At 37.2% G+C, this 10724-nt stretch overlaps 1 protein-coding gene and 1 non-coding gene across 2 annotated transcripts; one reads left to right on the top strand and one right to left on the bottom strand.

Annotated features, from left to right (window-relative positions):
* Positions 1-709: 709 nt before the first annotated feature.
* Positions 710-781, bottom strand: LOC112850594 (small nucleolar RNA SNORD57). Its single transcript, XR_003222700.1, has one exon. It is a non-coding gene; the product is annotated as a small nucleolar RNA SNORD57 (small nucleolar RNA).
* Positions 782-9498: 8717 nt separating this feature from the next.
* Positions 9499-10428, top strand: LOC112849605 (olfactory receptor 5H2-like). Its single transcript, XM_025913287.1, has one exon. The coding sequence runs from the start codon at positions 9499-9501 to the stop codon at positions 10426-10428; it is 930 nt and encodes a 309-aa protein (XP_025769072.1).
* Positions 10429-10724: the final 296 nt, after the last annotated feature.

Raw genomic sequence — 10724 nt, 5'->3', positions numbered from 1 at the left:
ATGTAATAGTTCTAGAAATTGTTTCGTGGAGTCTTCTGAATTTTTTACATAGAATATCATGTCATTTGCAAACAGTGAAAGTCTGAATTCTTCCTTGCTGATTTGGATGTTTTTTCTTTCTTTTTGTTCTCTGATAGCTGAGGCTAGGACTTCCAATACTATGTTAAATAGTAATGGTGAGAGTGGACATCCTTGCCTTTTTCCTGACCGTATGGGAAAGGCTCTCAGTTTTTCCCCATTGAGGATGATATTAGCTGTGGATCTTTCTTAAATGACCTTTGTGATGCTGAGGTATGTTCTCTCTAAACCTACTTTGTTGAGGGCTTTTATTAAGGATTGATGCTGTATTTTGCCAAATGCTTTTTCAGCATCTATTGAGAGAATCGTCCACTGCTCCTTCCACCCTGACTCCCTTATGACACCGGTGTTCCTGGCTCCAGCATCTCTCCCTCCCTCCCTCCATCTCTCTCTCCCCGCACCCAGACCTTCACCCAGATCTGGTCCCTCCCATCTCGCCAGGGTACAGGGAAGGAGAGATAGTTGACTTGGGTGATCAGAACACCCACAGCGCTTCTTCCTTTGGCTGCAGTAAGGTTGTTTTTCAAATCCTTTTATTTCGTCCTCTAATTTGTGAACTCACCAGGTAAACAGCTCATGGTGAAACACGATGTTCTAGTCGATGGCTGTTTGGCCCAGGTGTTGTATCATTGGATCAGGCTCATTAAATCAGTTTTTTTGCCTCCACTCTACAAAGTCAGGCTAAGCCAGTTCATCACCTCCAACAGCCAGCTTTGGTCCTCCCCCAAATGGGCGGCATAGATTGCTCACCTGATGTTGCATGGAAGAAGCCGGACACACAGGATTATCTGCCATGTGATTCCACATGGGACATAGAGTCCCAAAGCAGGCAAAATGAACCTATGATGCCAGAAATCAGGAAAGGGTTTTTCCTCTTTATTAATAAAGAATTAATAAATTCTTTTATTAACAAATCACATAAAACAATTTCTGAAACACCTGGTTTGTTTCTCTCTCTCGTGCTCTGGAAGTGGGTTTCCCAGGGCCAGCCCCAGGGAGAGAGTGTCCTGGCCCTAATATGCTGTCCTCCTATGAGCACCCTCCAATTTCCAGTCTTCATGCCTTCGCTCGTGTCGTGTTCTCCGTTTTCTCATGTGAACAAAGGAATTCTATCTTCCTGTTGATTTTTGTCTCCTTTAAATCTTTAATTCAGACACAAAGCATGGGCCAGAGTATGGGGCTCAAAGACCATCATGCACGTGCACTTCGTGCAGGGCACGGCGAGAAATCTGCAGAGACATCATCATTAAATTGCTCAAATCCACTGAAAAAGATTAAATCTCCAAAGCAGCCAGAGGAAAAAGACATGGTCCATACCCTCGTCTGCTGTCTCAGCTTCAATCTCCTCTCAGCAGAATCCGTTCTCCATCTGGGAAACCTCGCACGGGTCCCAGAATTGTCCGAGGACCGAGCTGCAGTGTGATACCCCAACAATATTTACTTCACTGTACCAGTCAGGGTCCCAGGAGACAGAAATGACACACCTTATCTGAACAGAAAGAATTAACCCTTGCCACACATTATCTCCTTTAATTGTCTTCCCCACAGCCCTGTGAGGAAGGAGTTATTTCCCCATTTCACAAGGCTCCGAGCACCTAGGGATAACATGTGAGGAAAGCCTGCCCCAGAACAACACCAACAGAAAGAAAAGCAGTGTTAAGATGAAGAGAAAGCACTTGAATTCCTTGTCCGGCTGACATGCCAGGTTGGTTCCTTTAATCTTTCTGAGAAATTATAGTTTCCACACAATACAAACTACACCAGATCGCTGAAAAACTGGGGAAGACTTTCTCTATCTTTAGAGTTTTTGGAGCCTCCTTCTCTCATGAGATCATCAGAGATTGCAACCTCTAAGACTTTCAGAGCTTAAAGTGTACACGCCCCAGTCTTCTAGGAACCTCAAAGAAGAGCAATCAATCATCCCTCTTGTGTCCTTGGTTTTCATCAGAACCCTGTGTTCACTCTGCCTGTGTCTGAGCTTTTTTTCTCATGCACTTGACTGAGCTTCAAAACTCCAAATTGAAGGGACTCCTCAAGTGCAGACCTGTGCTATTCCTCTTGAGTAGAGTCTCACCACACTTGTACCATTTTCCAGCCTGTGCAAAGTAGTTGGTCACACAACCCCACAGCAGTTGGAAGTTTACAGTGCAACAGAGAAGAATGCCAGCACCCCAGCTTGCTTCCTCAGTAGGAGTCCCTGCTCCTATGCTTGGGAACCGTGTAGCATGTTGGCACCATCCATTCTTCTTGTGACCCACGGGATCCTCAGACCATGCTGTCAGTCCTGGGACTCCACCCTACTTTGCCACCTAAGCATGTTTAAGCCAGGCACATCCCCCTTCTAAAAATTCAGATTTTGTACTCTGCTGTTTATACTACTTTGCAGTAGCCCTCAGTAAGCAGCCTCCCTCCCCACGGCTGTATCCATAGTCCTATCTCCCTCAAGTCAACTCTCTGAACTTCCAAAAGTGGTCACTTTTCTAATTCTAGACTTACAATTTTTGTTCTCTCAGATCTACAATTGAATTCTTGGGTGTTCAGAATGATTTGATAACTATCTAGCTGTGTTCAAGGGAGGAGACAAGTTTTGGATCCACCATATCCTCTGTCAAATAAACTCCTTCTCTGTTATTTTTTGCTGCTTTATAATATTCTCATCATTCTGATATTTCTATAAATTATATAAGTTTTTGCTCACTCATACAATGTTACAATTCAAAGACTGGTATATTGGTAATATCAACAACTGGTGTGTGTTTCTTCTGTAATCATAAGGATTTGTTTCCATTCCTGAGCTTTTCTTTGAATGAAAACGTTGGCATCAATCCGTGAGTATATGAGTGTGGAATATACACTGTCTGGTCCTACTTTAGGTTGGGTATGTGCAGACAAGCTTTGGGGGTCTCAGAAACTCAGACTTCCTGTGCAGCCTTCTCTCATACATGTTTCATCTACACAGTCCCCTGCTCTGATGTGTCTTTCATTAAACTTCCAACTACTTTATCCCCTCCAGAAATTCCCTAAAATCTCCTGTTCCCATTCTGAAACCATTATGTGTTCCCATTCTCATTTCTGTTACACACTTTTTTTTTTATTTTTGTACATCATTTTTCTCATTTCAGTGTCATGTTGGGAAAGACCTAAAATACACATCTCTGCAAAGCTCACATTTTAGACAAGATGTTCTGCAAAGTTTTAAAAAGTAAACTATGAAGTTACATTATGTATTATTTAATGAATATTTAGAGGTAAAAGATGATAGCACAATGCTAAGTTAATCCAGTTGTCTGGACCACTCCTGAATATGGATTAAACTACACTTTGAAAATAATAATAAAATAATAATAATATAATAATTAATATAATATAATATAATATAATATAATATAATATAATATAATATAATATAATATAAATACCCTTTATTAGGAACATATTAATTTAAAGAATTCATAGATTCTCACTCTTGTACGTGTTTATAAATTTTTTCTCATCATTTTATAATACCTAGCTAATAATGTCACTGACAATATTCTCCTAGACTGTGCTCAAAGAATCAATGTTTACGTAGGTAAAAACAAACACCAATCAAATCTAGAACAGTATTTCTCAATCTGAGTTGTGGACTAGTTAGGGTAGAATCTTGGTAAGAAATATATTATGTATGTGTGAACAACTTTCTAGTCTAGACTTTCTTTTTATTGTTGTTTCTCTGTCAAAATAGTGTTTGCAGTCTTTAGTGGCTTCAGAATAAGTTGAGGGCTTATGGGAACAAAGTTTGATGGGTCCCATTAATAGAGTTTCTTCTTCAGGAAGTTTATGCTGTGAGTTGGACCACACTAGATAAGTATTCTTTCAAATAATTAAGTGAAGTAAATTTTTAAAAATAAAGATGTTGGAGCTGGAAAATAGAGACACATCCTCTGTTCCTTACTTAAATGGCACTATGCAAACATGTACAGAATTCCATTCTCAGTTTTGTACCTTCCTCCCATATTTAGGCAGCTGGATACAGGTTTCAATGGGGCATTTGTTCCAAAGGATGAAGTATTGTGGATAACTTTATAACTTTTTCTTGAAAACATAATTGACAGTGATGACAGGCAATTAAAAGCCCATTGCCTCATGTCAATGAGGTTAATTCCAGGGATACCGGTTTAATAGAGAATGTAATTGTCAAGCTGGTTAAGTTTTGAACCATCCTTCTCAATGACATTTTATATACAAAATAATAGTCATGATGTAATAATGCAATATCTCTTCTGAGAAGGTACCTTCTAAGTCAGACTTATTTGAGGACAACGGTTAACAGTTGCATCATATTTACCTCTATTTTGCAAAATAAAGAAAAAAGTTCATGAAGTGTATAGTTATTATTGGTATTACTCAGGGTTGTCCAGAGTACAGAACCAATAAGGTACGTATATCTTATCAATATCTGAAGACTTTATTATAAGATAGTGGATCACATGAATATGAAATCTGAGAAGTCCCATGATTTTCTGTCTGCAAGGCTGAGAGCCAGGAAAGACAATGCTCTAGTTCTAAAATGTGAGAATAGAAGAACCTATGGATAATATAGATTACATCAAGTCTGAAGTACTGAGAATGGAGGTAAATATCACAGATCACCCAGTTGGGCAGAGTGAATTCAACTTTCCTCTGCCTTTCTGTTCCATTCAGCCCCACAATGGATCACATGATGCCCACCAGCATCAGGGAGTGCCATCAACTTTACTCAGTCCACTGATGTGATACCAATCTCTTCTGGACACACTCATGCATAAACTAGAAATAATATTTAATCAGTTATCTAGACATCCTGTGGACTGGTCATGTTGGCACATACAACAAACTGTGTCACAAGTCCACCCACTGTCAACCTGGCACCCACACACAATTTCTTAAACCATACTTAAACTCCAAGTAAGGACAATAGCAAAGTCATAATCCCACCTAACATAATTTAACTATGCTGCATAAAACTGAAAATGCACTAACCCCTTCTCTAGAAAATGAGTTAAAATCCTTGAGTGATGCTTACTCTTTTCTTTGATATCTGGTAACTTAAACACTATGATGTCAAATTAACAATAATTAATTACCATGATATAAATTCATTTTATTTTATAGGATAAGAGAATACGAGTGAAAAGAAAGCAAAAATGTTTGTTATATATACATGTACACAGATATAAATAGACAAAGATGTTGGTATGTAAACATGCACGGACACACTTACACAGATATATTCTGAGAAGTAAATATTTACGGCAATTACACTTCTCATTTCTGTAACTAGTCATGTAGTCATAGCTGGTGTTCACAATTATCTCTTCCACTATCCATTCCACAATCCCTTATTCTATAGCAAACAACTCATTGATTAAACTTCTTTATCTTTACTCCTTAAGTGTCTGGCTATTAGAAATGCCACCTGGATTTGTTTGTTGGAGTTTTCCATTGGCCTTAATTACAGGGAATGGCACTACCAAAGAACAACCTCCTTGTCCTCATCTTCACTGTGGAAAAGTAGTCCAATTTCTCAGTGGTCTCAGCAGACAGCAGAGTAACTCCCTTCTTTACATGATGATTCAGAAGAAGGGGGAACACAAAGTGGCCCAGTGCCAGTCTTAACTTCTTGCTGAACAGAATCATTGTTGCCTGTGTTAGTGGAAGCATTCCTTCCTCTGGCTCTAAGACATTTATATTAGCAGAGCATAAAGGCATAAGAAGACTTGCAAAAATTATGCTAGTGTGTTGTTAGTGGTAATAGCGAGTGGTACCATTCCAATTTTCACTATGCGATTCCTGGACTCGTGAATTTTAGCTATGGGACTATACTATGTATTTGACATTGATTCAGAAAATATACAGGCTTCTGGAGAGTCTTGCTGAACTATGCATGTAATGCCATCTAGGTGGTGCAGTAACTGACTTTCAAAAGATGATCCCATCATTCTAGCAAGCTACCTGTATCAGGATGGTGGGGAAAATAGTAAGATGAGGTAATTTATTATCAGGGGGACATTGCCACACTGTATTTGCTATGAAGTCAGTTGCTTAATTAGAAGCAATGGGCATGGAATATCACGACAGTCGATAAGGAATTCTGTAAGTCCACAGATAACGCTTTGATAGAACCATTTTACTCAGCACTGCAAATCTATTTTTTTTGTTTCTTCAATTTTCTAGCTCTGAGATCATCTAGACCCTCCAATGATGGAAAGCCATGTCCAGAGGCATCACATTTTCAGACATGAAGACTCTTGGCCTCACTCCTGACCTACTGAGGGAAAATCTGCATTTTCAGAACACACACACACACACACACACACACACACACACACACACACACAAACACGATTCAACTGTATTACAGTCTGAAAAGTACTGATATATGCCATATCCCACTGTGGTCCTTTGTTTCATTCTCCTTTTGCTCTTTGACCTTTCCCTAGTAAGATTTCTCATGTATTTTCACATTAAAGTGGGAAGTTATATGTAGGTCTGGAATCTCAGCTGTATTTTGCATGAGGACAATTTTGTTTGGAGTTAACTCTTGAAGGGAATCCAGAACTTTAGCCTTATTAAAATCATGTATGAAGACTATACTAATCAAAGCACTCTTAACATCCAAATTTATAGAGAAATTGAAGTTTGCATAAACCTGTCATAAGTGTCATCTGTGGTAGAAAACAGTAGCATAAAGTGTAATTTCAACTGTTAAAATTAGAACTGTATACAATGACTTGATGTTTATGATTTCGGAGTCTGTAATGCCCTATGGGACACCTGGACTTCTCATCCAAATTCAAATCTACAATGCCCCCAGAAGAATAGTTTAACTTTGTCCTAAAGGGAATCCTTGGTTGCTACTAAGGGAATTTTAGTTCTTCACTCCTTTCTCTTCTGGCAAAAGCACACAGCCCTACAATTGGTTGACTCTTGTACTCAAGGCAAATTAATATAAACAACATTTTCCTGAACTTGGTAATTGAAGTCTCTTAAATGAATCAGTGTTCCTACCTATGTTTTGTCATTCCAGTGCTACCATATTTTTTTCTACTTTAGAAAGCATCTGCCATTTCTTAAAGGATGTGGGTAAGAGAGAAATGAATTCTATAACATTCATTATTCTTTATATAAAAATTCAAAATACTGAATAATTTTTAAAAAATTTTTACATTTATTTATTTTTGAGAGACAGAGAGAGACAGAGCACAAGTGGGAGAGGGGCAGAGAGAGAGGGAGACACAGATTCCAAAGCAGGCTCCAGGTTCTGAGCTGTCAGCACAGAGCCCCATACGGGGATCAAACCCATAGACTGTGAGATCATGACCCGAGCTGAAGTTGGACGCCCAACTGACTGAGCCACCCAGGCACCCCAATATATAATAATTTTACATTAATTTACCAGATGCCAAAATGGCAGACAAAAAAATGTAAAACTCTTAGCTATCTGTATATTTATTTTTGTGACTAAATCTGGATAAGCAAAATACTTGTAAAACTGGAATTTTTATCTTAACATAATTTATTGACTTTCTAATATAAATATAATGACTTTAAAATTTTTGGTGAACTAGAATGTTAAATAATTTCAACTGAATTTCAATATCAGGTCATGTTTACTACATAAGAAAATGTTTCTGTTTATCCTGATTAAATGATCTATTCTTTGCATCACATTCTGTGATTTAAGTTTTAAGGTAAGTCATATACATATTAACTCCTCTAAACTTTCTCCCACTCCTGACAATTTCATTGAGTATTTAAAAATATATATATAGCAGGAGATTTATAGAAAATGCCCCTCCACTGCTCTTCCTACTTTATGCTTAAAAGGTACACAACACAAATTAAATTTGAGAATGTTCACTTATCTAATGATTTTAGATTTCACTTAAGGGAATCCATTCTATATAAAAATATACTTAACAACTGGAATTTTGGCATTGGTTATTGGTTATTTATGTCTTCTGTACTAGGTTCCAGAGTTTGGCTCAATTTTATTCTGCTGAAAAAACTTATAGAAAAAAGTACTCCAAGTAAAACCAGCAGAATTTCTAGAGAAAGTCAGTGGGTGAGTCTAACTATTCAAACTTAGATCAAGTCCTGAGCTAGGTATTATGAGGATGGGAAACTAAGTTTCTGGCTCTTTTGACTTCTATAGTGGTAGTGTTTGACTGATACCAAGACTCATGTGGTAAAGAGCCTCAGTTTTTAGCTACCTGAAAGTGATGTGTATCTACTTTATAACCTCTTTAATATATTTCTCAAGTTTCTTTCCATGTCCTTCTTTTTACCTTATCTACTCTTCAGTGGATAGGTCATCTGTAAGTATGCCTTCAGCTACCCAAATGACACCCAAACAATTGTTTCTATTAAGCTTTAGTAGACTCATACTACTAAGTATGGATATTCAGAGGGCTCTTTCTCCACAAACAGGCCAACTGAATTGTTCAAACTCAAGTTTAATGACCATCTACCTGGTCATCACGTGTCTACTCTCTCCTTCACATCTAGTATGTCACTGAGTCCTAGGGACTACATTCTAATTTATTTTTATCTCTTTGTCCTCCTCATCATTGCCAGTATTACATTACACATAAACTAAGAACTTTACCTACACTTGAATCAACTAGAAGGGATTTTTTTACATGCAGATTAACAGACTTCATTCTTTACCCACCAAGTCAATACAATGAGTAATACCTCACAATCTGTATTTTGTACAAGAAGTTCCTCAGAAAATTCTGATGTGTAATCTGGTTTAAGAGTCACTGAATAACAACAGTAAGAGCTTCCTAATTAGTATTCCTGACTCTAGTTTCCCCTCCCTGCAGCATATTTTTTACATTACAGAATATTTAATTTAAAAATTAAAAATATCCCTATTGTCTGAGGAATAAAGTTTGACAAGGACTTCCACATGGAATTTAATTAATTTCATCATAACTCAAACTTCTTTTCCCTACACCCTCAACCATGTTTCAGACATAGAAACTCAGGTATCCCCATGAATTTAGTAATCATGTTTAGAATGTTTTTCCTTGGGGTCCCTGGTTGGCTCAGTCAACTGAGTATCCGACTTCAGCTCAGGTCATGATCTTATGGTTCGTGGGTTCAAGCCCCATGTCGGGCTCTGTGCTTACAGCTCAGAGCCTGGAACTCCTTGTTTCTAAATCTGTTAATTCCTGTACATTTTTTGAACTGAAATCACTTCATTTTCCATTACCTCAATTCCCCAAATTACTTTTCATATATTATAGTAATAGCAGTAAATAAAATTAAATGCATTCTGGTTATGTATGGCTTTATTTCAACTACTTTCTTCCAGTTTTCTTTTAATACAATCTTAGTGAATGTTCTTTTTACATTTATGGCATTTCATTTCAGGGGTCATCCAGTAACAATATGGATACTAAGAATGCAACAATGTTGACAAAATTTGTTCTCACAGGAATCACGTATCAACCAGAGTGGCAAATCCCTCTGTTTCTGATGTTCTTGGTGATATACATCATCACTATTGTGGGAAACCTTGGACTAACTGCTCTCATCTACAATGACCCCCACCTTCACATTCCCATGTACTTTCTCCTTGGGAGTTTAGCCTTTGTGGATGCTTGGATATCATCTACAGTGACCCCAAAGATGCTGGTCAACTTCCTAGCCAAGAGTAAGATGATAACTCTCTCTGAATGTGTGACACAATTGTTTTCCTTTGCATTTGGTGCCACCACAGAATGTTTTCTCTTGGCAACAATGGCATATGATCGCTATGTAGCCATATGCAAACCATTACTTTATCCGGTAATTATGACCTATAGACTTTGCATCTGGCTGTTAGTTTCATCATTTACAAGTGGATTTATTCATTCTGTAGTTCATATAGGTTTTTTACTTAGATTAACCTTTTGTAATTCTAACATAATATATCATTTTTACTGTGACATCATGCCATTGTTTAAGATTTCCTGTACTGATCCTTCAATTAATATTCTGATGATTTTTATTTTCTCTGGGTCAATACAGGTATTTACCATTCTGATTGTTCTGGTTTCTTATACACTTATTCTTTTTATGATCTTAAAAAAGAAGTCTCTGCAAGGCATAAAAAAAGCCTTTTCCACCTGTGGAGCCCATCTCTTATCTGTTTCTTTATACTATGGCCCTCTTCTATTCATGTATGTGCACCCAGGATCTGCGCAATCACATGATCAGGATATGATGGACTCTCTATTTTACACTGTCATAATTCCTTTGTTAAATCCAATTATCTATAGTCTAAGAAATAAAAAAGTCATAGATTCACTAAGAAAAATGTTAAAAAGAAATGTTTAGATCTCATATTATTATCTATTTTTTATAAAAACCATCACAAAATTATGCAGATTAGATGTGGCTCTGTATGGGTTAGTATGCAAAGACTTTGCAATTGTAATTGCCTAGTGTTTAATGGTTTATTAAATGTGTTCATTTCATGCTAGAATAACTGAAACATAAGACAAAAATATTTTATACTGTATTGTATACTATACTCTTTATTATAGTTTCATAAAATCATTAAGTACTATAATCATATAGTTTTTCTGAATAGGTCTTCATTATGATGATTTGATAGTTATACAGCCATATAG

The sequence above is a fragment of the Puma concolor genome, chromosome C2 (assembly GCF_028749965.1).
Source record: "Puma concolor isolate L17-30 chromosome C2, mPumCon1.1.hap2, whole genome shotgun sequence".
Lineage (NCBI taxonomy): Eukaryota > Metazoa > Chordata > Mammalia > Carnivora > Felidae > Puma > Puma concolor.
This window is presented reverse-complemented; position numbering and strand designations above follow the sequence as displayed.